The sequence below is a fragment of the Vombatus ursinus genome, unplaced genomic scaffold, assembly GCF_900497805.2.
Source record: "Vombatus ursinus unplaced genomic scaffold, bare-nosed wombat genome assembly UNPS02014791.1, whole genome shotgun sequence".
Lineage (NCBI taxonomy): Eukaryota > Metazoa > Chordata > Mammalia > Diprotodontia > Vombatidae > Vombatus > Vombatus ursinus.
Window position 1 is genome coordinate 46,038,055 of NW_020954569.1, and position 26,685 is coordinate 46,064,739.

Genomic DNA, 26,685 nt, shown 5'->3' on the forward strand with positions numbered 1-26,685 from the left:
AGAATGCAGCTGGTGAGCCCTTAATGATTGCTTGTTAAATGATAGAACAAGCCCCCAAAATGAAAAGACGGCAGAAGTTATTGTTAAGACCGCGGCGAGGTTCCAGAAGACTACCTTTCTTTACAGGGGGGACGGGACATTCACCTGCGTGGACGTGCCTTTCCCAAGCCTTTCCTCCCCCACGTACCCTGGAGTTTCCCCCTTCCTCCTCCAAGTCCCTCTGCGTCCTCCCACAACAAACTTTCCTCTTTATAAATAAAGTGGGAGGTGCCCTGCCGCAGGGGAAGGCTAGAAAAAACTAGACAGCAGCCACTTGCTGCTGGCAGGTGATGTCATGTGGGACTAGACTGGAGGGCGGGCTGGCGGGAAGGAGGCGGCGGGGGCTGTCCGCACCACTCCGCCCCCGCCCATCCCCCCAAATAAGGAAATGGCCCTCACGTGAGAGCCCGTAGCTAAGGGAGCCCCACTCTTACTCCGGCCCTGGAGGCGGTTGTGAGCGCGGCGGCGGCAGCGGCGCACGGGCAGCACTCCAGGGACTGAGCCGCTGGCACGCACCCCGAGCCGGGAGCAAGAGGAGGAGGAGGAGGAGGAAGCGCGGCATCGCCGGGGGCCACCATGCCCACCAACTTCACCGTGGTGCCCGTGGAAGCGCAGGGAGACCCCGCGGAAGGCTCCGGGGATACCGAGGCAGCGGGGGAGGAGCTGGAGCGGCAGCCGCTGTCGCCTCCGGACGCGGAGGTCTCCCCGAAGGGGTCGCCCGCGCCTGGCCAGGATAAGCGAGAAGGCAGCTTGGGGAGCCTGGGTAAGTGAGAGGAGGAGGCGCCCCGCGTCCCCGCCGCAGCCCTGCAGCCCCCGCTCGGCCCTGGGTCCGGCTGCGGGCTGAATTGATTTCCAAGTTCCTGGCCCGGGACGGGGCGGTGCAGAGGGAGGAGACTCGAGGAGACCGAGGGTGTACCTGAGCCGGGACAAAGACGGAAGGGCGCGCGCCGGCGTGCCGGGGCCGGGGTCCGCGCCCCGGGGCTCGGCGCTCTTTGTCGCCGCTCGGCCGCCTTGGGGTCATTTCGGTCTTTGTTTCTGGCGGCCGAGGGTGGGGGGGGGGTTGGGCCGGGCGAGCCGTCCCGCTGTCCTGGGGGTCGTGGAATATCGGGCCTGGGGGGAGGAGCCCCCTGGGGTACCCGAGCTGGAGCGCAGTGAGGAGCCGGGGGGTGCGGGAAGGGCCCCAAGGAACAAGAGAAGGTGGCCGCTTCTTGTGCGTTTGGTTGGTACTTTGGGTTAAGTCATCCTGTAAGTGGTGATATGATGGCCAGCGGGCTTGGAAAATGGGATGGGAAGAGTCATTGGACTTCTCTCATTTTCCACATCACGCGACCTTGACTGAACTGCTATCTACTGGAAAAAGGAAGGATGGGATTTCCTTGCAACGGAGAGAGCATTCCCATCCCTGCTGCCTGCCCTTCCTAGGAAGTGTCTTGGCCTTGACTCCTGGCATCTGTGTTCTGTTTTCTTGCAGTGCCCCCCCCCCCCCCAGTACCACCCTCCTCTCCATGCTAGGTTTTCACCTAACTCTCTTTTGCAGCTGGATCTTCTCCAACTTAGACAATTTGTGCAGTTTGGGACAGTGTTAACTCATCGCTTATGTGTATCTTCTAACTGGAACTGGAAGGGACTTTAGAAGCCGTGTAGTCCAACCTCTTTTTACAGATGGGGAAAATGATGCCCAGGGAAGAAAATAAATTTATCCAACTGGTAATAAGAAGGATGAATTGGAACTCATGCAGTTTCCTAATAGTTTTCACAGCCCTATGAGATTTGGGATCTGGTAGAAGATTTAGAGATATAAGGGACCTAAATGTTGGGCTAGTCCACTACCGAGGAGGCCAAGAGAGGTCAAATTATTTGTCCTTTGTCACCCAATTTTAAGTGGCAGAGATGGGATACAAAGCAAAGTCACTTGACAACACATCCAGTGTCTTACCAGTATTGTTGAGTTTTTCCCCTTATGATAAAGCCTTGGTTTCCTTCTTTTCTCTTTTTAATCTCTCCATTCCCATGCTGCATCCCTCTTGTCAAAGCCCTTTCATTTTTCTCCTTGTTGACTCGTCTGTAGGAAAGAACATTCTCATAGACGGAAGAGGATCAGGAGGAACCTTCAGAGAGGGTTGTGTTTTATAACTTAAGAAGATGTAGCAAGGTGCAAGAATAAGGCTAGGTAGACAGGACCTGGGTATTGATGAGATTTTTTGAGAAAATAATGGAGTCACTTGGTGTAGGTAGTTTTAATTATTTATCAGAATATATGTAATATTTACATAGTTCTTCATCAGTGTATGTACAGCTTGATAGAAGCCAAAAGTTATGAGTTTCCATTTACTTTTGTGTCTGTGTTTCTTCTAGGAATACTTTGACCACTCTGCAAAACACTTAAGTTTTGTTTTTGTTTTCTGCTGAGGAGCTTCCATATTTTTGTAATGACCAGTGTAAGGAGATTCCAGCTGTGGAATCTGGACTTTTTTTCTTCTTCAAGTATTTCAGGTCCTCATTTTGTCCAAGGAAGAAATGCTGGATTTAGTCAAAGGACCTGAGTTCAAATTTATATGCTACCTGTGTAACCTTGGTCAAGTCATTTAACCTCTCGGATAAAGTGGATAGAGTGCTGGACTTGTATTAGCTGTTTATTCCTGGACAAATCACTTAACCTTTCTCTCCCTCAGTTTCTTCAACTGTCAGTTGGGGATAAAAATAGCACCTACTTCCCAGTGTAATTGTGAGGCTAAAATGAGATAGATAATACATGTAAAGCTCCGTAGAAAACTGTAAAGCACTATTTAAATGTTTATTATCATTAACTCAAAAAAGACAGGGTTGAATTTAGAAAGTCTAAGGTTCCTTTCAGTTCTCAAGATGTCAGTAGTCTATATAAGCAAGAAGGTTTCCAGTCACATATAAATTATGTCTGGAGACATTGCCATCATTTGATGTGAAAAAGAATCATTCCAAGGCTTTGTTCTTCTACTTCTTCTATCCTGTATCCTTCTATCCCCTTGATCTTACTCTTCGATTTGGTTATTATTCTTGGTCAGGGGACAGGTTATCACTCCTTTCTGGATAATTCGAAAATGTATATCTAGCACCAAGCTCCAGTCCTGCATCTTCAACTGCCTGTTGGACATATCCACAGGTTTATCCTGCCTGTGCTTCAAATTCAGCATGTCCAAAACAAATTCAGTTCCTTCTTTTCTTCCCCTTTCCCTTCTCCTTTATCCCCTCCCAAATATTCTGTACCTACCTAGTCATCTAGGATTAAGCCTGTGGGTCACATGACCATTTTTATCACTGTATCAATCGGATGTCTGTCCAGATGATTTTTCCTCTACCATATTTCATTCATTGCACCCCATTCTGTTCACACTACCACACTGTTCCCCCCCCAACTCATGTATTCATTAAAATTGTACAGGGAAATATTAATGAACTCCCAGTTTCCATTTTCTCTCCTCCTAATCTATCTTTCTTTGCTCCCAAGCAAATCTTCCTGTTGCAAAGATGTGACTACAGTTCCCCTGATCTAAAAACCTTCAGTGGCTCCCCATCACTAATAGGACAACATGCAAACTCTTGAGTTGGGCATTTAAGAATCACCATAGTCATACTTGCTGGTTTCCAATCTCTTTCTGCCCTCTCTAGGCTCTATGCATTCACATGGCCTATCTCTTGCTTGGAATGTACTCCCATCCCATTTCCACCTCTTTTGGAAATCTTTCTTTCTTCAAAACACACTTCCAAGGACACTTCTATAAACCCTTCACTGATTCCTCTCCTTCCTGTCATCCCCAGCTGAAAGTGATCTCTGTCAGCGCAAATTTCTCAAAGTATGCCTCAAGGGCAAAGAAGTCTAATCTCACTCTGGTGTACCTTGTATCAGATTTATCCCTTTCTCACCTATTACATTTTAAATTCTTGACAGCTAGGGAGCATATTATTTTGTTCTGGTATCCTTTAGCATAAATTAGACAAAATAAATGTTTTTGTGATTTGAATTGCATTTTGCCATGATAAAAACATTTTGATTTTATGTCCTGGCTGTTTAACAGCCCTTGGGATCCTGGATGATGCCTTTGCAGTATACTTATTGAGGAAAAGCGATTCATTTGTCATTATTGTTCAATAATTCTAGAAAATCAGAAAATTTCTTTGAGTTGGAGAGTTGCCTTAGGAGCTTTCATGAATTATACAGTTCAGAGTTTGAAGGAGCAGGGCTTTAGAACTGGAAGCAGTTACTCAGTTCTGTCTTTTTTTTTTTTCTCCTTAGGCAGTGGGGGTTAAGTGACTTGCCCAGGGTCACACAGCTAGTGTCAAGTGTTTGGTCTGAGGTCAGATTTGAACTCAGGTTCTCCTGACTTCAGGGCTAGTGCTCTATCCACTGCGCCACCTAGTTGCCCCTATTTTATTTTATTTTATTTTATTTTTTTAACTTGAGGAAGAAAGACCTTTAATCACTTAGTGTTACTTCCTCAATTCAAAGATAAGGAAACTGAGGCTCTGAGAAGGTTCATTCAACACCTCGTTAACAGGTAGTTAATAGTCCAGGTTTGAATCTACATCTTCTGACTCCAAATTCAGTGCTTTATTTCCATTTCACCAGTTCATATATTATAACTCATCACTGGTATCTTTTTTATTTTCCATTTTCTAGTCAATACTGTAATTCTTTCTTGGTTCCAGTCTCTTTGGGTCCTTAGTCTTTATTAGGAATTTTTAAACGATTGAATTTACTCCTGTGCAATTTTACTATACAACATCAAGATTCTTTCAAGCCCTTAGTCTGTGATCCTATGAACAGGTTTTCTTTCCCTTGGCTTAGTGTTTTTTAGAACATTTATTAGCTTAAACAATAATGCTCTGTACTGCTTGAGCTGAGCAGTTGCAGACCTTGCCCTTGGGAATCCCAAGTTCTGGTAAAATATTTGACACCTTTGACTTGATGCAATTTTTTTTCATTGTGTTGGAAAGGATGGAGAATTGCAGCCTACCTTTTTATATGTGGTATTTTTTTTTATTTTTTTAAGTGTTCATTTTTAGTATGAACTCAATCATTGTTTGGCTATGGAACAAATTGAGAGCATGGACTTTTCTGTGGCTCAATATCTGAATAAGTTGATACTGGTGGAGATTGGATGTATTTTGATTTGGTGTAGTGGGGACAAACAAATCTTGGAGTGAGTGAATGATAGTGTGGTGTGAATTGATTGGATGTCCTGAAATGAAGGTCTATAAGAGATTTTTTTCCCCCCAAAGTCTTGTTATTTTCAGAATTTCCATGCTTCATAGTTAAAGGGGAGTCTGACTTCTGAGTTGCCATTGATGGGAAGATTGGTAGCAACTGGGAATTTTAGCATTTGTTGGTTAGTATTTTGAATGTGTTTTGTATGTTGTTGGTGGCCTTTGCATAAAGCAGAGACAGAGCTCTAGACCCTTAGCTTGTTTATTGAATCCTCTGATGACATTTGGTTCATACTCTGCCGGCATGCTCTCAATGTTTTGGGCAAAGTGTGAGTGGGTTAGGGTCCCCAGGGCCAGGCAGTCATTGTGAGTAGAGACCAGGTCAGGACTGGGAATGGGGGAACAGTGAGTGGGGGAATATGTTTTAACCTGCAACTTCCTTGGAGTCTTGACTTGTTACTAGGGGCCATTGAAGGGAAATAAATAACTCCTGGGATTCCTTAAAGCAGGGGTTTTTAACCTTTTTTGTTTTCATGGACCATATTAACAGTCTGACACTATGGACCCTTTCTCAGAAAAAAATTTTTTTTTCCTTTTTGCTGGGCAATGGGGTTAAGTGACTTGGCCAGGGTCACACAGCTAGTAAGTGTCAAGTGTCTGAGGTCAGATTTGAACTCAGGGCCTTCTGACTGCAGGGCTGGTACTCTATCTCAGAAAAATGTTTCTAAATGCATAAAATTAAGAAGGGAACCAATTATATTGAAATACAGTTCTCAAAATATAGAAACAAGTTTATGGATTCAGTATTAAGAACTGCCTTGTTTGCTTGTTTTAGTCTTGTCCAACTCTGATCCCATTTGAAATTTCCTTGTTAAAGAAACTGGAATGGTTTGCCACTTCCTTCTCCAGCTCATTTACAAATGAGGAAAGTGAGGCAAACAGGGTTAAGTAACTTGCCCAGGGTCACCCAGCTAGTAAGTGTCTGAGGCCGAATTTGAACTCAGGAAGATGAGTTTTTCTGACTCCTGGCACTCTATCCGCTGTACTGCCTAGCTGCCCAATAACTCTTACCTTAAAGGTTATCAGTCTCACCAAGCTATTTTGGTGAGGGAAAGAGAGAGGAGCAGATACTGCCTCCTTGGGCCCCTGGCTTCCCAGAGTACTTTGAATGTATGAGTGGGAGGGGCTGAGGTGAGGCTGGGCTTCCGGAAGGGACACAGATCTTCTTACCTGAGATCCACGTGGCTGACAGACTTAACAAAATCATTGACTTGTCCTGGAAGAACATTAGAGTTCATTTAGTTCATTTCCAACAGACTTTGTGACCCAGTGTGTAACCATTTCAAGGCAGTAAAAGTAGGTTTGTTTTCAAGTACTGTACTTTTCTATGAAGTCAGTCCTTCCATTTTAATAACCTAAGGATTCTTGCCAGAACTGATAGATAACATCACAACCAAAGCAAGCTTGATGGGGGCACAGCCTACAAAGACTGTAGTTTTTGATTGTTTTTTTTTTTCCTCCTCTTCTCTCTCTCCCTCACCTCCTCTCCCTCTTCCCCCCATTTGATAAACCTTTCACTTTCGATGAGGACTTGGAAAATATTAATTGTCTTTGTTAAGGCGTGTGTCAGTGCATTGCTACATACAGGGCATTCCCAACTTGGTACATTTCTGTTTATAAGGATTATCATCATCTTCAGTAGCTAATGTTTATTTCATACTTACCATGTGCTAACTGCTTCACAATTATTATCTCATTTAATCTTCACAACCACTCTTGGAGGTAGGTACTGTTCTTATAGCCATTTTACAGATGAGGAAGCCTAGGCAAAAAGAGGTTGAGGTTAAGTCCAGAGTCTTCCTGACTCCAGTCTTGGCCCTCTATCTGGTACACTATCTAGCTGTCTTTGGGAGCTTCTTCTTTTTTTTTTTTTTTTTAAAGGCAGTTGGATTTAAATGACTTGCCTAGGGTCAGACAGCTAGTTAAGTATCAAGTGTTTGGTCTGAGGCTGGATTTGAACTCGGCTCCACCTGATTCCAGGGCTAGTGCTCTATCCACTTTGCCACCTAGCTGCCCCTAGGAGTTTCTGTTAAGAAAATCTTTATTCTCAAATAGTCTTCAATTAATTATTGTTGTGTTGTTTTTTCACTCGTGTTCAACCCTTCATGTCATGACATTTGGGGTTTTCTTGGCAAAGATAGTGGAGAGGTTTGCCATTTCCTTCTAGCTCATTTTTTACATATGAGGAAACTGAGGTAGACAGGGTTAAGTGACTTGTCCAGGGTCGCACAGCTAGTCTCTGCAGCCAGATTTAAACTTGGGTCTTCCTGACTCCAGGCCTGACATTCTATTCACTGTGCTACCTAGCTGACCTTTAGTTGATTTATATATTTACCAATATATAGTCAAATCCTAAACTGTCTCATTCTAGTGATATGGTCTGCTCCATCTAACTGTGTCCTCCTAACTTTAACTTTCTCCTAAGTTTGCAGTCCCTAGACTTCTCCTTCTCTTGTGAGCTGACTGTGAGTCTTGAAAGGCAGGACCAGTAGGGAATGTAAGTGCTGGCAGGCTCTAACAAAATGGAAAGATTTGGCTTGACCTCTGGGTATAGCAGTGAACCTGGCCTAGTAAATCTGTCAGGGGACCAGGCTAGGAAAGTATAGAGGAGAGACTTGTTACTAGGTGCTGACTTCTCTCCTGTCTTCCCTCCTCCTCCTCCCTTTCCCCATCGATAGCTATAGATCTTTATACTTAGATAGATAGGTTATCTAATAGATATATCTGTATTTAATAGACACACATATGTATGGGAACAGATATGTACATATACATTATATACAAACACGTATTCTATAACAGGAATTCATGAAGGCCCTTTACCAATATGGAAAGGGCTTGCAATCTGCATGGCATTATGATCAACCAGGAGGTTACTGATAAATAATAAAAGCTCACATTTATACATTGTTTGAAGGTTTGCAAGGTGCTTTATTATATTATCTCATTTGATCCTCACAATGACCCTGGGAAGTAGTTTCTATTATTATCCTCAGTTTACAGTTGAGAAAACTGAGGTTGGAGGAGGTTGTGTCTTGCTTAAGGTTGCATAGCCACCTGGCTCTCTGACTCTTTTGAGTGACGATCTTTGCTCGTCGTATGACCCTGCCTCTCCTAGAACACAAGTGTATCTTTTGTTTGTATCTTTAGTGGAATTTTTAATTTTAATATTATTGGGGATAGAGACTGGACCTATTCATTGGTATAAGGAATTCTCAGACTAGGAAATCCCTTATCCCAATTTAGATTGGCACTTTTTCTGCAATTTATAATCATAGAGGGTTGCCTAGAACAGAGGGGTCAAACTCCAGAGTGCTGACCGAACCAAACTAAAATGTAATTGGGAAATATTTAACAAAATAAATAAAAATATAATACAACATAATGTTAACTTGTGGTTTTCTAAGTCAATCTGCAGCCTGCAGAGATCTCTTTTTATTTGGCCTGGAGCACTGAGAAGTTAAGTGTGGGCAGGCTCTACCAAAGGTATAGTCCAGGGTCAGACAGTGATGTGTCAGAAATGGGACTTGAACCCAGGTGAGGCTTGCTTTCTATCCACTGTTATGCTACCTTTCAGTATTTTTATTAATTGTGGAAATGTTCTGTTTCTGGAATGATAGCTGTTAATACTGCATTGTCAGGAGATGCTCAGTGCCCAGCTCTGTTTTTTTTCTCCACCGATAGAATCCAAGTTTACTGGCATTCTGTCGAGCACACACTCTACTCTTTGCTGTCTCCATAACAAATCCATCTAAAGTTAACGTCTTTTAGAGACTGTTTTGAATGATAATCTTTCATCCTTCCCTGTCAAGCCTGTGAAACTTGAGTGTGGCTGGTTGTAGGACTGACTTCTCTGTCCCTGTGCTCAAGGGACACAGGGATCCAAAATCTCCTAGAAGGTTATTAAAAATTCACAAGTTCAGTCAAAGTTGAACGTGACTCACTGTTGTGCATCTGGGAGGATTTTCCATGATGTGGTTCTGCCCTTTCTGCCCATCCTAAGAGAACCAGGCTACTGCTATAAGCCCTGTTAGATTTATTTGGAATCTCCAGACTTACTGTAGGAACAAAGTGGTTTAATTTAAACTGGGCTAGTTCCTTCTTTTCTGCATGTCCCTCACCCTCCCCACCCCTTCTCCTGTCTGCCTGGAAATTTCCATAAGGGTATTAGCTTTCCTTAGCTTCAGAATCTCAAGCCTCTTTCCTTCTGCTTGGGTGTTGTCCTTCCCCCCCTTTTTCTCCCACCAAAGTAATTTTAAAGTGCTCTTTGTGTACTTGTGCCTCATTTTATAATATTTTGAGATTTCCTTACCTTTCTAGAGAGAGCTGTCCCGGTAAATGAGATAAAACACTTGGAATGTGGTTTTGTTGTTGTTTGGTCTCTACCAGTGATTTCATTGGTACAGGTTAACTGTTGGTGAAGAGACTTGAGCAGATGAGCAGCTATTTGAAGATTTATTAATGTCTTAGAGAGTTGTTGCTTGGGGTACTGACAGATGAATTGCCCTGGGCCTGACAGCCAGTGTGTGGCAGGTGGGACTTTTGAAGCCATGTTTTTTTGACTCAAAAGGCCAACTCTATTACATTAGGATTCTTTTAAAAAGGTATATTTGCCTATTTCAAATAATGACCTCATCAAAACCAGCTAGCTTTGTAGAATGATCCTGTATTTAGCCTCAGATGGGCATGCTCTTTCTTTCTTTCTTTCTTTTTTTTTTTGCTTTTTTGTGAGGCAGTCAGGGTTAAGTGACTTGCCCAGGGTCACACAGCTAGTAAGTGACAAGTGTCTGAGGTCGGATTTGGACTCAGGTCCTTCTGACTCCAAGGCCAGAACTCTATCCACTGAGCCACCTAGGTGCCACCCATGCTCTTACTTGGAAGCAACCTACCTGTGCTGAGGAGATGGTATTTTTTTTAATATTTAAAATATTTTTTAAAATTATTATTATTATTATTTTTTAGGTAATTGGGGTTAAGTGACTTGCCCAAGGTCACACACACAACTAGTAAGTATCAAGTGTTTGGTCTGAGGCGGGATTTGAACTCAGGTCTTCCTGACTTCAGGGCCAGTGCTCTATCCACTGCACCACCTAGCTGCCCCCCATTATTTAAAATATTTTTTAAAATTTGCTAACGTTTTCCCCCCTCTTCACCTCCCCCCAAAAACTGAGGGGTGGGGTGGGGAAGAAATACAGAATCCCTGTATTAAATAAGCATAATCAAGCAAAACATTCACACATTGGTCACATCCAAAAAGAAATTCATCATTCTGCATATTCATCCATCCTCTGTCAAGAAGTCTGTAGTGTTCTCCCTCATCAACCCACTGTGATCATAGTTGATCACTTAGCATATCAGAGTTCTTTTAAGTCTTTTAAAATTGTTCATTTTTTTTTTTTTTTGGCTAGGCAGTGGGGTTAAGTGACTTGCCCAGGGTCACACAGCTAGTGTTGAAGTGTCTGAGGCGGATTTGAACTCAGGTGGTCCTGACTCCAGGGCTGGTGCTATATCAGCTGTGCCACCTAGCTGCCCTTCATTTTTCTAATATTGATGTAATAGCAAAAATTGATTTGGTTCTGCTCACTTCACTCTTCATTACTACATTCCAGTATTTCTTTGTCTCTTTGAAATCATTTTTTTGTTCATTTCATACTTCTCAACAGTCTTCCATTAAATAGATATACCACAATTTATTCAGCTGTTCCCTAATTTGATGGGTATCCCTTTGTTTCCATTTTTTTTTGTTACTATAAGAACTGTTATAAATATATTTGTACATAAAAGATCTTTACCTCTCTCTTTGAGTTTGGGCCCAGGAATAGTAAAGCTTCGTTAAAAGGCATGTTAACTTCTTGTGTGTAATTCCAAATTGGTTTCCAGAATGGTTGTACCGCTCCACAGCATAAAGATGCGCTCCTCTCACTTTCCTGTAAACTCTAGCTGCAGAATCTTCCACTGTTTAATCTGCTTACCCTTGGATTGGCAGTGAATGGAAAATCTATAGTTCAAGGGGACCTTGAAGATGATCTAGTCCCCTCTTTTTACAGGTGAGGAAATTGAAACTGAGAAAAGCGTAAATGACTTGCCAGAAGTTGTAAAGACAGTTAAGCAGACTTCAAATTGTGTGTGTGTGTGTGTGTGTGTGTGTGTGTGTGTGTGTGTGTATGTATTTTGTCACTACGCTATAGTGCTGTCACTTAATTTGGCTATTGGCAGAAGGGCAGAATTGATGGACAAGAATGTACTTTCTGAATTAATGTCCCTTAGTCAGTATTTGGATATTTGGCACCTGCATTGCATGTAGGTGGTTTATAGTTACTTTGAATGAGCAGATCCAGTCTTATTTTGTCTTTTATCGCACTCATAAATTAGACATAGTCCCTGCCTTCAGGAAACTTATTTTCTGGTAAGGCTTCAGGCCATTGAATTTCTTGAAAGAGACTTATCAGAGGCAGAGTCCTAGAGGTATTTTATTACATGCAAACAGGGTCCAGGTTGAGTATTTCTGTTGCACGTTATTGAAAGTAAAATAGGGTAATTACTGATTTCTCACAGATGCTGTTTGCTTTTACCTTGGACTCACAGAAATGCTGGAGAAGTTACTAAATGGAAAAACAGTTGTTGCTTGAATACTTAAAAAATGAATAAAAGAAAGAAAACAACCCAAAACACTGTGTCTTCACTTAAACACTTTAAACACTCATGGCCCCCAAAGCTTGGGAACTCGGCTGGTTAAGGCCACCTAAGGGCCAAAATCTTCTGTTCATAACTTGAGTCTTGGAGTTGCCCCATGAATGCTCAGAATAGGTCTTGCTTTTGCCATCACTTTAAATGAGATTTGTGACTGAGTTAAAGTTTTGACTAAATTCGTTTTTGATAACATGTTTTTCCAGAAAAATTGTTTTTACTTCTATATAGTACTTTAAGGTTTGTAAAGCACTTGCCTGTCCACAGGAAGATAGTGTGAGTATTATAATCCCCATTTTATAGATGAGGAGACATACTCATGGTCACACAGGTGAATGTCTGAGGTAGGATTTAAACCCTTGCCTCCTAACTTTTAAATCCATCTCTCTCTTTCCTTCCCTCCTTCTTTCTTTGCTCAAAAGCCAATTTACTCAACAGTGGCAAGGAAGTGTTGTTCAACTGGGTTACAGAGTGGATTGATAATGTTGGTTTTCGCCTTCACTCCTCACTGTCCTTCATCTCACATGCCCATTTAGTTGCCATATCTTGCTTTCTTCCTCTTTAACATCTCTTCACCTCTGACCCCTCCTCTCTGCTGACGAACTACTCTACCACTTTAATTCAGGCATTCATCACTTTTATACTAGATTGTATCAGTGTCCTTTTAATTGGTGTTTTTTTTTGTTTTTTGTTTTTTGCATACAAATATTCCACCATAGTCTAGTTTGATATTTGCCTCCTACAAAGTCAGTCAACAAGTCTTCATTAAGTTCTCACTGTATGCCAGGCACTTTGCTAAGTCATGAGAATACAAAGAAAGGTAAAAACACAAAATAGTCTGAGGGCACATGTTGTGCTTAAGGGACTGTTCTTGGCAGGGAGATGTATTCAAAGATAAGTCATAGCTCCCATCCTGACGAAACTTAAAATCCATTGGGAAAGTTGATGTGTAAAAATTAGCTTAAGTTAGACTATGTCTACATTTCTAGTTGGAGAAGGAAATGGCAAACCACTCTGGTATTTTCAAGAAAACCCCGGATCAGGAAGAGCCAGACATGGCTGAAATAACTGAACAAAAAAAACATTTCTAGTGCTCACTCACAACTCTCAATCCAAAGTGTAGAAAGTAAATTTACTTCAGTTTACTCCTTTAGATATCCTTCTATTAGGTACATGAGACCTGAGAAGAGTATATAGAGTGTTTTAATTTTCATTTTAATCACAAGATTATAGATTTAGGCCTGGAAAGGACAGCAGTCATTTTCATTTTACAGGTTAAAAGTAACTTGCTCAAAGCCACACAGTTAATAAGTTAGCTAAACTGGATTTTGAACCCAGATAACTGGTATGTCTCAGCTGTCAACTTTTCAGACTCTAAATTCTCCCTCTCAGATATGTCAAGATAATTATGAAGGTGGCTCACAATTAATTGGTGGTTGAATAAATATTGGAACACTTCTCCACCATCAAAATGCTTATGAGTCACTGCTTTTATTTCTTACTCCAATAAACCCCTGGTTCATTAGGTCGGAGAAACGAAGTCAAGAAGTATTTTTTAAAAAGTGTCTCCTATGTTCCAGGTACTGTGCTAAGACCTGAAACAACTTGTTAAATCATACAGCAAATTCATGGCAGAATATGGATTGAAACCCTCTTCTCCCAATGCCTAGCCTAGAGTTTTTCCAGAAGAACCTTGTGATAGTAGCCTCTGGGCTTCTTTAATGAACATATCAATAAACACCCATATTATAGATATTAAGTTTATGACTTGGAATATCCCATTGAAGACTTCAAATTAATATTTAATAAGTAGTTTTACATAGGGTATTTCAACTCTTTTAAGTCTTGGCCTTAGAATTGGGGGGAGGGAGAATCCATAGTTATTTTAGAAAAATTAGCCAAATCCTTTTTAAGGGAGGAATTGTTCTTTCATGTTCTTTGATTATAGATAGTATTTTTTGGCCTCCAGAGTCCATTTTAAAGAAAACATATGTAGTCCAACAATGTTGGGCCAATTTTGCATATCTAGTCCATCACTTTTCTGTCAGGAGGTGGGTAGCATTCTACAACATGGGTTTCCTGATGTCCTGGTTCACTATTGCAATTGATCAGATTTCTTAAGTCTTTAAAAGTTGGTTCTTTTTGGTAATGTTGATATTATAGTATAAATGTTCTAATTCTGTTCACTTCTCTCTTCATCAGTTCATGTAAGTCTTCCTAGGTTTCTCTGAAGCCATCGTTTCCTATAGCACAATAGTATACTGTTACATCCACATTCAATAATTTGTACAGTCATTCCCCAAATAATGGACATTCTTTCAGTTTCCCCCTCTTCCCCCCCCCCTTTTTTTTTGCTACCATATTAAGAACTGCCAGAAATACTTTTGTACATATAGGACTTTTTCCTTTACCTTTGATCTCTGGGCCTTAGAGTAGTAGGGTCATCATTGGGTCAAAGGGTATGCAGTTGAGTAACTTTTGTGGAAGAGTTCTAAATTGCTTTCAGAATGTCTGTATCAATCCATGGTTTACCAACCATGGTTACCATTAGTGGCCATTCCAACATTTTTTTTCTGTGAGGGACTGTCTGATGTTGGCAACTACCAGGTGGGCGCTGTGGCAAGATTAGGGTAAAATCTGGGTATTTTTGGAAGTCGAGGCAGGGGCTGTGGTAGGCGGAGTCGTGGTGAACTGGGATGGGCTGGGTATGGAGAAGCCCTGAGGCAGTGGGCAGTGCTATGTGAGATAAGCTGGGTACGAGGAAGTAGCCGGAGCTTGTGCTCCTGAGGCAAGGAGTGGTGCCACGTGGGAGTGGGACGGCAGAGGACTGAGTTCCCTTTGCTTAGTCCCCTCCCTATATGCAACGTAAACCCCAGAAGCCTTCTTCTTGTGACCTTCCTGACTTCCTGGGTCCCTTTGTGTAGCACTGACCCCAGACGCCTCCCAGTATCTGAGTCTGACTTCCTAGGTCACGTACTCTGTCTATGCACTAATCCCATACGCCTTCTTCCTGTATCCGGTCCTAGACTCCTACGTCACTCCCCCTTGGTGTGCTAAACTCAGACAGCCCCTTCCAGTATCTGACCCTACAATCATTGGCTAATAAGCGGGCTGGGGAGGAGGGGCTAAGTAGGTTTTTAGGAACGAGCGTGGTCAGATCACGCGCTCTCTCTTGGCTCCTGCTCTGTTGCTCTGGCCTTGCTGCTTGGGCTTGCTGTGATGGCTTGCTGTGATGGCCTCTGAATAAAGCTCTAGTGTTGGCGCCTCCCGATGGCTTGTCTCTGTGTGTTTATCTGGCTGAGGACCGAAGACTCGAGAGTGAGTATGACTCTGGCAGCCTGCTCCTTATAGGAGGAGAGGGTCGGCGCGGCCGACACAAGGTCGGCGCGGCTGGTACATTTTTCCTTTTTTGTCAGCAGTGCCAATCTGATGGGTGTGAGAGAGAACTTAAGAGTGACTTTAATTTTGTTGTTCTGTGTGATCCCATGGACTTTTGTCTATGGGGTTTTCTTGGCAAAGATACTGGAATGGTTTGTCATTTCCTTCTCCAGTGTGTCCCCATTTTACAGATGAGGAACAGTATCAAATGGGTGTTGTTCCCTGTCCAGGGTCACACATAATAAGTGTCTGAGACTGGATTTGAACTCAATTCTTCTTCACTCTACAGTGGTTGCTCTATCCACTGCACCACTTAGTTGCCCTTTGCATTTCTTTAATTAGTGATTTGGAGCATTTTCATATTGCTTCTGATAGCTGGAATTTCTTCCCTTTAGAATTGCCTATTCATATCCTTTGGGCATTTATTGAGGATTGGCTGTTAAAATTTTAATCATTTCCTTAACATATTTTGGAAAGGAGACCTTTGCCAGAGAAACTCCTTTTTTTTTTTTTGGTTAGACAATGGGGTTAAGTGACTTGCCCAAGGTCACACAGCTAGTAAGTGTTATGTGTCTGAGGACAGATTTGAACTCAGGTCCTCCTGAATCCAGGGCCGGTGCTCTATCCATTGCGCCACCTAGCTGCCCCGAAAGAAACTTCATGCAAAGCTTTTTTCCCCAGCAAATTTTTTCTTTTAACTTCTTTGAATCTGTGCAAAAGCTTTTAAATTTTAGTACTCAATTATCCATTTTATCTTTTGTGATTCTCTTTGTTGCCTTTATGATTATGAATCTTTCCGCTCTCCATAGATCTAAAAGGCAGTTTCTTCCTTGTCTGTTCATGATGTGATATCAACATCATATGTCCGTTTGGACCTTTATTGACACATGATGTAAGTGTTCATCTAAACCCAGTTTTATCCAGACTGCTTCCCAATTTTTCCTAAGGAGTCCTTACTTCCGTAGGAAGTGTCCTTGTAGTAATTGAATAATAGGCTTCTATATTAATTTGCTTCTGTGTGTACCACCTGTGGCTCCAAGGAACTATGGCATACTCAGTTGCCACACCCTGGGTTGAACCAAGTTGAGGCTCACTGACAAACCCTTAGGTGAATTGGGGGATGTCTACCCCAAGCATGTGAAGGCTTCCTTCCCCTGTTGAGATGGGTGAATGAGAATAGCTTTGCATCAAAGACACCAATGTCGTCTATTGCATCCTGGGCCATTGCCTGTCCTGACTTTTGTCCTGCTACTGGACTTCATTGACTCTGGAAGAGAGAGTGAGGCTGATCTGCAACTCTGCCTCACTTCAGTTCACTCAGTAATCAAGACATCACCTTGTGATGTCACTGGTCCTCTTCAAAAATGAAGGACAAACAATAGCAGAGTGTGTATAGCTAATCTGTTGTTGGTATCAACGTTTCTGTTATTAAGACAGTACCAAATATTTTAATGATTACTGCTTTGTGGTATAATTTGAAAACCAATATTGCTAGTTCTCCTTCCTTTCAATATTTCCCTCGAGATTTGATTCTTGACCTTTTGATCCTCTGATAAATCTTGCTATTATTTTTTCTAGATCTATAAAATAATCATTGGGTATGAATAAGTTAATTGAGATAGTGTTGTTATTTCTATTATATTGTCTTAGCCTTCCCATGGGCAGTTATTTTTTAAAAAAATTATTTAGGTCTGTCCATTTTGTATACAGTATTTTTTAGTTGTATTCACATAGTTTTTGTGTGTATTCCATGTAATAAAGTCCTTAGTTTCCAGTTTTTCCATTACTCTGAAAAGAACTACTATAAATATTTTCATATGTAAAGGTCCTTTTCATCTTTCTTTGATCTCCTTAGAGTATAGAATAGGTTTCCTTTTTTTTTTTGTTTTGTTTTGTTTTGGTTTTTTTAGGCAATTGGGGTTAAATGACTTGCCCAGGGTCACACAGCTAGTAAGTGTCAAGTGTTTGGTCTGAGTCCGGATTTGAACTCAAGTCTTCCTGACTTCAGGGCCAGTGCTCTATCCACTGTGCCACCTAGCTGCCCCCTAGGTTTCCTTTTTTAATAGACATTTTATTGTATCATAGGAAGACAGTCATTCTGGCTTATTGAAATTGGCTTTCTGGTTATAATTATATAAGGGAGTAGGAAGCTCTGGTGTTGCTCTTCAGTGCACAGCAGACTCAAGTGCAACCTTGGCAAGTGGTGACCTTGTCAAAATTTAGTTTGCCCCAGCTGAAAGCGATAAAGTTTCAGATAAACTGTCTTTTCCCTATCTCAGCACAGTTAGAGTGAGGACTAATGACACGTTGTACACAGAGCCCTTCGGAGCTCCTTGGAGCAGAGTTGTGGTTTAAAATTCCAGGTTCAATGTTAAGACTTCCTCTCCCTCCCCTATAGAATGGTGATGAAAAAATGCTCTATAGAAATGAGTGGGCTGGTGTTGGTGATAATAACATTAGAAGGACTTTGCTACATGAGATCTGCACACATAGTTGTTCTAATTTGCCAAAAACAGCTAAATTTACAGGTTTAGTATAAGGGAAGGGGAAATTAATGTACTTTGTACCCATAGCCCTAAGTTTTTTTTTTTAAATTTTTGATTACTTTATTTTGAGTTATCAATAATCACTTCTATAAGCTTTTGAGTTTAAAATTTTTCTCCCCCTCTCCCCCCACCTCCATCCCCTGCCGTCTTATATAGGCTATATATATATATTCCTATTAAACATTTTCACATTAGTGATGTTGTAGGTAAGAATTAGAACCAATAGGAGGAATCACCAGAAAAAGGAAACAAAACACAACAGAAAAAAAAAATAGCAAATAGTATGCTTCAATCTGCATTCAAACTCCATAGTTCTTTCTTTGGATGTGGATAGCATTTTCCATCACGAGACCTTTGGAGATGTCTTAGATCCATCCTTGTATTGCTTAGAAGGGTTAAGTCTATCAATATTAGTCATCGAACAACATGGCTGTTACTGTGTATCTAAGTTTAAAGCTAAGTAAATTTAGTATAAAAGACAATTATTGGTAATTTACATTTAATTTCTTAATTTTCTTCAATATCTGCTTTTGTAAGTCATTAATTTGTTTTGTAATAGTAAAGATCTGAAATCCTGGATAATTAGGAATTAGGATGGTTGGTAGATGGTGAGTATGGCTTCAATCTGAAATCTAAGACTCTGGATGACTGGGAGTTTATTGCTTATGTGATAGTTATCAACATATCTATGAGTGCTACCTAATAATTTCTCTTTTATACTGGATTAGTATTATTTGAAAGGGAGCAAATGGACTAGAAATAGTTACTTTATTTTAAGAAAAGTAGGAACCTCCCACAGCTTTGTACAATGAGAGCTGGTTCACATAAATAAGGTGAAAAATAAAACTAGAAGTATTCTATATAATGTGAAGGCCATATTGGTGATTGGTCTTTTCATCTCTGTCTCTTATGGCCTGTGCCCTGATAGTAATTGAACAGTGGTCTGATGTAATTGGTGAGCATATTACTGCAGGTTCAATATGGTGTGAATGAAAATAAGACTAAAGAGGTTGGGAATAATTTGTACCATACACAGTGCTTTTATTAATGGTGGTCATGTCCAATAGTGGTTGCTTTTTCCATCACTTAATTTGGAAATTTAGACCCATACAGCTCCAGTTGTATTGAGAAGCCATTTCAAAGAAAGACTTTGAAGACTGTGAATATTTTAAGTGATCTTCTGGCTTGGTAAGGAGCCCTTTTTTTGAAAAGGTTTTGTGGGGAACGTGTCTTGTTTTAACAACTACGCAGTCTGGCTTTTATTGTATTTTATGACTAGAAATGAGTGATTTCACTAAATTTTTAGTGTCCTCAAGAAAAGTTTCACTCTACTACTTTAAGGTCTTGGTTGGATTTTGTTGTATTTGATAGGCCATCTAAAATATTTTATTACATGATTCACATGAGTATTTGGAATATGTTAGGAGAAAGTTTATTATAATTATTTAGAGTTGTGGAAAGGTTGCTTTCTTTGCTATTTTATTTACTATCAAGAATCTTTTAAAAAGCAAATACTTTATGCATCAAACATGTCGAATAGTTTTATTTTTTAAAAATTTGTAAGGATTTGGTTTTATTTTGTGCACATATATAAATACAAGAAGGGAAATGCCTTCATTTTGATATCCCTTTTTTCTCAAAAGGAGTAGTTAGTGTTTATGGTACTTGAGACTTGTTTCCAAATAGTTTTTTTTTTCTTTTTAATAGTGGAGAGATCTTTTCCTCTATCTCCTTGTTCTATTTTTGATGTAGCTTTGTATGGTGAGTGAATGAACTGCAATTTCTGTCTCTGGGACCAATACAGAATATTTTCAGATATCTAACAGATTCAGATATACAAGTGCTTTCCAGGTTTTTCTTTCAGATGTCCTTCGGACTCAGTAATTAGTACTGTCAGAAATGGGTGGAATACATCCTCAATATTATTTCCTGTAGTGTTTCGTTGTTTTCCTGTTAATTTGTTCAGATTCATCATAGAAGTATAGCTGCTTAAAGTTTCTTTGTTTTTAAACAAATATTTTATTGCTGCTTTTTGGGTTTTGCACCTTCTGAATAACTCCTTCCCTGTTCCCCAGAAGGTCCTCTTCTAAGACTTTATTTTACTGGATTTCCAAGATTCTCACACTCTTTTTAGAGGAGAAAGCTCAGAAGACTGTTTGGCAGTTGCTAGGGAATGGCTTTGAATGGTGACATCTGTCAATGAAAAAGGAAGCAGACCACTATTGTTCTAACCCCCCTTCCTTTAGTAAGGAATCTCTACTAAGGTCTGTGTTGGTTCATGCACTGGGGGAGGCTCAATGGTCTTCAGATGTAGATGAGTAAATATTACTGATATTTGCTATTAAAAAACAAACAGAACCAACAACCTCAAAACCTTGAGACCCTATCCAATTAACTAATTAGTTTAATTAATGTAATTAATTAAAAATCTGAAGTGTTGTTTAGAACCTTTTGAGGGTGTTATTGGGAAGAGGGTGTGCTGACTTATGCGTACTCAGGGCTTTTCTTTCTTCCCTTGTTTTGCCACCATCCCCTCCCCTCCCCCACACCATCTCCTGTAATTGAAAAGGCCAGTCTTTTGGATTTTCGAAGTTTCAGCAGATCTGACCTTCCTCCTTCTTCAATTGGTGAACATCTTCATGTCATTTTCTAGAATGTTGGAGGGAGGGGGAGGAAAGTATTAGAAGAATAGGATCCAGAGTGTTTGAGACTTAAAAAAAAAGTGCAAGATTGGAAGAGGGAAATGTGCCATCAAGTCTGAGGAACAAATATGCAGCCACAGCAATCTTCAGAGACCATGACTCGACCTCTAGGCCTTTGTCAAGGGTTCATATAGTGCTCATAAAGACCCCTAAGTTTTTCATGGAAGAGGTGGGGGATGGATAGATGCCCTGAAGAAATGATTGGAAGAAATCAAAAGGGCAGGTCCTCTGAATGTCAATCATTTTTATAGATGGACAAATCCTTCCCATTACATTCTATTTTGTGCTTTTTTTTTTTTTTAAAGTCTTATGGGGGGGAGTTGTGGTTAAGATGCCTAGCTCATGTGCATGCATGCTCTTGGGGCACGAGTGTGCTGACACACAAATGAATTTATGTAGTAGCGATGTTTTAAACCAGTCCATAAATTCTTGTTCTACAGCTTTGTATGTGGTAACAAGATTAGATGGTGGGATGTTGTCTGTGGGTTTAACTGTAATTTTTTACTGTAATGTTAGTGGGACTATTCAGAAATCATTTCCTTATTTATAATTTACCTTTCCTCCCACACAGATGGTAACTCATTAAATATTCTCTTGGCCTGGCTTCCTTTCGGGATTTAAGCTAAAGGTTTGTTTTGGTTTTTGTTTTTTTTTTTTTTGGTTGTTAAAGACACGATCTATTTTTTTTTTGTTCCATTTGTGCTTTAAAATGCCAAAACTTCATATCCTCCCAAAACTTATTTTAGATATATGATCAGAGGAATCATGGGGAAAGTTTTCTCTCTATGTTCCTGTACTTGGATGCTACCAGTTTGAACTGAAATTCCTCTTTGTTTCCTGGGTTCAGATCCTAATTTTGCCACTTAAGCCACGCGTCTTTGGACAAGAATCACCTTGCCTGGGCCTCATTTCCTTCCTCTGTCAGATGAGGAGGTGGACCCCATATGGGTGCTGGAGGAGTCGTAAGTGGAAAAAGTTTGAGAAGCCCTGAACTAGGGCTTTGAGGGGGAAAAGAAACCTTTGCCTCCTAGGTTTTCTCTCTTTATCCTTTAAATCTTTTTCTATTTAACATGCCCATATAATTTGTCTCTTTCTCATTAATGCTTTTCTTAATCAAATAAGTTTTAGAAATCTGCTTTGTTTCACATTTTGCCTGCCCTCAGAAAAACTCCAAGTGTTTTCACATTCATCTCAGTACCCTAAAGGAGACTGTGTGTAGGGCAGATACACCCCCTGCTATATGCTTGCCAGACTGGCATGTTCTGTCAGTGCCCAGCCAGGAACTTGGTTGCTGGCTGGCTGCCATCCTAACCTTACATAGCTAGGTCCATTCCCTGTGGCTTGGGAGGGACACTTGCCATTGTCCTGGGCTGAGGACCCTCCCTATCTGTTCTTGGTACTAGAGCAGTAGACACAATAGCAGCGGAGAGAATACTACCAGTCCCTATACTACACTACTTGTATCCTGTCTCACTATCTCCATCTCTGTCTCTCTCCCCCCACTCTCCCCTCTCTGCCCTACCTCTCTCTAGCTCTCTACCCCTCTTCCTTCTGTCCTTTTTCTCTCTGTCCCCTCTCTGCCTTTCCCTCTCTCCATCCTTTGTTTCTCCCCCTTTCTCTCCTCCTTTCTCTTTCCCTTTCTCTTTCCCTTTCTCTCTCTTCCACCTCCCCTCTGTCCTTTCTCTATCTCCCCTCTTTCTTTCCCCTTCTCCCCCTTTCCTCTCTCCCCCCTTTTTTCTTTCTTCCCTCCCTTTCCTTCTCCTCCCCTCCATTGCTTTGGAGTCTCTACTTTGCCTTAACCCAAGATATGATATCTGGCTATATCTTTCAGCAGCTCTGACCTTTTCTTTGATAAAAGTTTCTGTAAGTACTCATTCACAATACAGATATTTGGACAATGACCTCACTTCAGTTCCTAAATTGAACTTGCATTATTACTAGCTGAGTCAGTTGACTGGAAGACACAGACACACACACAAAATCTCCCCTGTGGTGCTAATGAGTGATCAGTACCAGTGTGCTTGGTGTTATATATATTTTTTAAAACTTAAATACAAAAGGAGAAAAGAAAAAAAAAACATTGCCATGTACACAGCAGACCATAAGAGAGGATTCATTATAAAACAATAAATTTCCACTTTAAGAAAATCTATGTAATAAATACTACACATTGTTTTCAAAGCTGTCCAGCTTTTCTTTGCATCCTTGTTGGTTTTCTTTTGTTTTCTGCTGTGCACTTTTACTTACCCCCCTCCCCAAGCATGGAGATACATGTGTGTGTATATATACATGTAGATTCTATAAACATACATATACACACACACACACTCATACACTTTTATGTAAGACTGTACTGTGCTTGTTTTCTCCTATGATCTGTTTCTGAAGGTGGATAGCATCTTCCTTCTTAAGTCTAAGTCTTTCTGTGTTTTTTTAAATCAACCAGCTCATCATTTCCTTTACCACAACAATATTCCAACCTAATTACATCCTATCTGAGTCAATGAAAGTTCTTCCAATTTTCTGCATTCCTTCTATCCTTGGCTACATAGGTTTTATTTATACAAGAAAATTTTAATTTAAAATAATCAAAAATGGGGCAGCTAGGTGGTGCAGTGGATAGAGCACTGGCCCTGAAGTCAGGAGGACCCGAGTTCAAATCCAGCCTTTGATCAAACACTTACTAGCTGTGTGACCCTGGGCAAGTCACTTAACCCCAATTGCATAAAAACAAACAAATAAACAACAATAAAATAATCAAAATTATCCTTTTTATACTTCAACAATGCTCTCACCTTATAAAGTCTGATACTGCTGAATCTGCTTCCTTTACATTTTTTCCCCTGGTTTTTTTGAAGTTCCTGACCTTTTGTTTTTCCAAATGAGCTTTATTACTATTTTTTCTAACTCAGTAAAATATTTTTTTAGTCATTTAATTGGGATGACATTGAATAAATAGGTTAGAATTTTTAAAATTATATTGGCTTTACCTATCCATAAGTAATAAATATTTCTTCATTTATTTACATCTGAGTTTATTTGTATAAAAAAGTGTTTTATGTTTTTGTTCATATGTTCCTTTGTCTGTTTTGGCCGGTGTATGCTCAGGTATTTTATACTGTCCAGGGATTTTAAATGGTCTGACTCTAAAACAATATTGAATAATATTGCTGATACGTAGTGTAGTTTCTCTATTTTTTACTTTTGATTAAATCTATTTTAACTTGAACTTTGTCTGAGATCATGAGGTGGAATGTTTAAATACTCAAGGAAAGTAACCTCGAGCAGGTTATTTGACTCTGACCCTTAAAATGATGGAATTAGGGATGATGTCTGAAGTCCCGTCCAGCTGTAAACTGGTATGATATAGTACAAATACTATTTGACTTTTTTCAAAGAATTGCTAAAGTACAGGATTTAACTTAGTCTTGATTTTGCTCATATTAAAGTAATCATTCCACTGGTGAGTTTAATGGTCACACGTTTCTTGCTGGGAGGCAAATATCTAGCAGATAAAGGCCTCTTTCCATTCATTTACAGAGAGGTCATCGGAAGAAAAATAAGAGGCATTTAAGAACAGTAACATAGAGATAAGGGGGATGCAACTGGGCTTTATCCATGTGAATGGTGGCCATTCTTGACCACTTAACCTTCCAGTTTATTTTTAGTGAAATAAATTAAATAGGACTGTCTTAACTTTTCATAAAAGAGAAGAACAATCCCCCCTTCCGATTATAATTTCAGTCCTATATTTAGACCTTCACTTGTTTCCCTTTTCTTTTTGCTCCAACCAACTTTGACCCAAAACGTGCTTTGTCTCATTTCTTCTGCAATTCCCTGAGCCTTTCCTTTTTGTTCAGACACAAAGTCCTCATTACAGCAGATAGTGTCAGGTGTAGCTAAATTATTTGCTAGAGGCCCTTATTGTCTCCTCCTCAGATTTATGATCTTGTGAGAGCCTTTGTGTCAAATAAGAGCATGTAGTGAACGCTTACTTTCTCTGGCTTCTTTCTCAAGCTCATCACTTACGAAAGCAAGTAATTGAGTGTTGAGGAGGGTTGAATTCATCACAACTCCTGTGCTCCTGTTTTTGGCTTCTCTCTCCCTTTTAACTACAAAAAAGCCAATTTAGTCCAGCAGACATTTTATTAAACATCCATATTCAAGGCTCTGTGCTAGGCTTTGGGTGTACAAGGACAAAGTGGAAAAGATGGTTCTTCCTTTGAAGTAGCTGATTTTCCACTGGAAGAAAGTTCTTCTGAGCTCCCTAAATACCAGGTAATACAAAGGAAAGAATACAGGGAAATATTTTGTGAGCATGAAAATACTTGTGGCATGTTCTCTTTTTTCTCCCATGTTCCCAGTATACTTAATTTGCTGATATACACAATGAGAAGTTTAGTATTGGACTTATTTTTGCCTCCAGCTCCTACAGACAGGGATTATGATTTCCTGCAGTGTACAAATAACAGAACAAAATTTGTTTTTAATGGGATCCAGATCAGGGTAGTATAGTAGGGATGAGAGCATGAAGAGTAAAACTTTTAAAATGCCGCTTTTCTCTGATGCTGCCTGCATATGGCCTATCTTTCTCTATTGACAAGGTGCTAAAACATCTGTTAAAACATAAAGCAGGGAAAATGTTGAGAAGTTATAAAGAAAAAAGGAATAAATCTTGAATTCTAGGTAGTACTATAGGTATACAGCTGAACATCTTTCTTGGAATGATCACCATTGTAGTTTTGTTATTGTTGAGGCTATTCTAATAGAGTTTAGTCTCCCAAGCACCCTGGCCAAGGGACCAGTTTGAGTTCGTTGCTAGTCTTTGAGTTGATAGATATGCAGTGGATAGAGTACCAGGCCTGAAGTCAGGAAGACTTGGCTTCCTGAGTTCAAATCTGGCCTCAGACACTTACTTGCTATGTGGCCCCGGCAAGTCAATTAACCTTGTTTGCCTCAGTTTCCTCATCAGTAAAATGAGCCAGAGAAAAAAATGGCAAACCACTCTAGTATCTCTGCCAAGAAAACTCCAAATGGGGTCACACAACTGAAATGAGGGAACAACAACTAAGTCTTTGAATTATACAAGAAGGTGAAATTATTAAAGAATATGATAACTAACTCACCCTTTATCTGACTTTTTTGTAGTTACAAAATGCATTTTCATACATTCTTGTTTGATTTAAGTGAACTCTTTTCCCTTGCCAGATAGAGGATTTACTATATATTAAGATGCTGATGAACATACATTCTTTATTAGCATGACCTTAAAAGGTAAATTGTAGCCAAACAAGGGTCATCTGTTTGGCTGCATGGCCACAATACCATATAGAATTCAAGGTTTGTTGCTTTTTCCTGTGTGATAACTCACACAAACATTTTCCTAGCTTGATTGTTTTTAAACTGTGGATTGACATTGTTTTTAATGTTCAGAATTTTAATCCTAGTATGATTTAAAAGTCGATGACATTTGGTTACTAACATCTGTGGCCTGTCATTTGAAATTTAAATATGTGTGTCTCATGTGTAACAACTAGTAGTCTGTGAAGGAAATGACCATAACAATTTTATTTATTTTTTTGTTTTTTTGTGCTTAATTGCTACATTCTAGTATTCTACCACCCATTAGATTTTCCTGAAACTTAAAAAATATTTCCTGTTTTCATTTCAAAGGAAAAAAAATAACTTTCATGAGTTTCAACCCAAAGAAAGAATTTTAACTTTGTAGATGTCTTCTTTTAACATTGTTTTTGTGTGTAGTAGGTTTCTGGTAGTTTTAAGTTACTGAGGAGATAGTTTCCTAGGAGATACTTGTTACATGTTGTTACATCTAGAATGGCCCTTTGAGAGCGTCAAGTCCAAGGCCATAGCAGAACCGAGACCCAAGTCTAGGTCTCCAGACTTCAAGGTTCTTTCTGCTGTACCATCATCTTCTGTAGGACATGAAAACCTCCTCATTTTACAGATGAAGAACTGGTAGGGGAGGGAGAGATAAAGATAGAAATGAGGAAGTCAGAAGGAAAAACCGCAGGAAGGCTCCTAAGAGCTGTCTAAAAGTAGAATGAGCTGCCTTGGAAAATAGTGAAAGTTTT

At 40.1% G+C, this 26,685-nt stretch overlaps 1 protein-coding gene across 1 annotated transcript in view; it reads left to right on the forward strand.

The window, feature by feature from the left end:
• The first annotated feature begins 561 nt into the window (after window positions 1-561).
• The window catches only part of SLC12A7 (solute carrier family 12 member 7), a 141,800-nt gene continuing 115,676 nt past the window's right edge, over window positions 562-26,685 (forward strand). Inside the window, exon 1 of the mRNA XM_027868861.1 lies at window positions 562-802. Within this exon, the coding sequence (XP_027724662.1) occupies window positions 616-802 (187 nt within the window). The 5' untranslated portion in view covers window positions 562-615. The remainder of the gene's footprint in view (window positions 803-26,685) is intronic.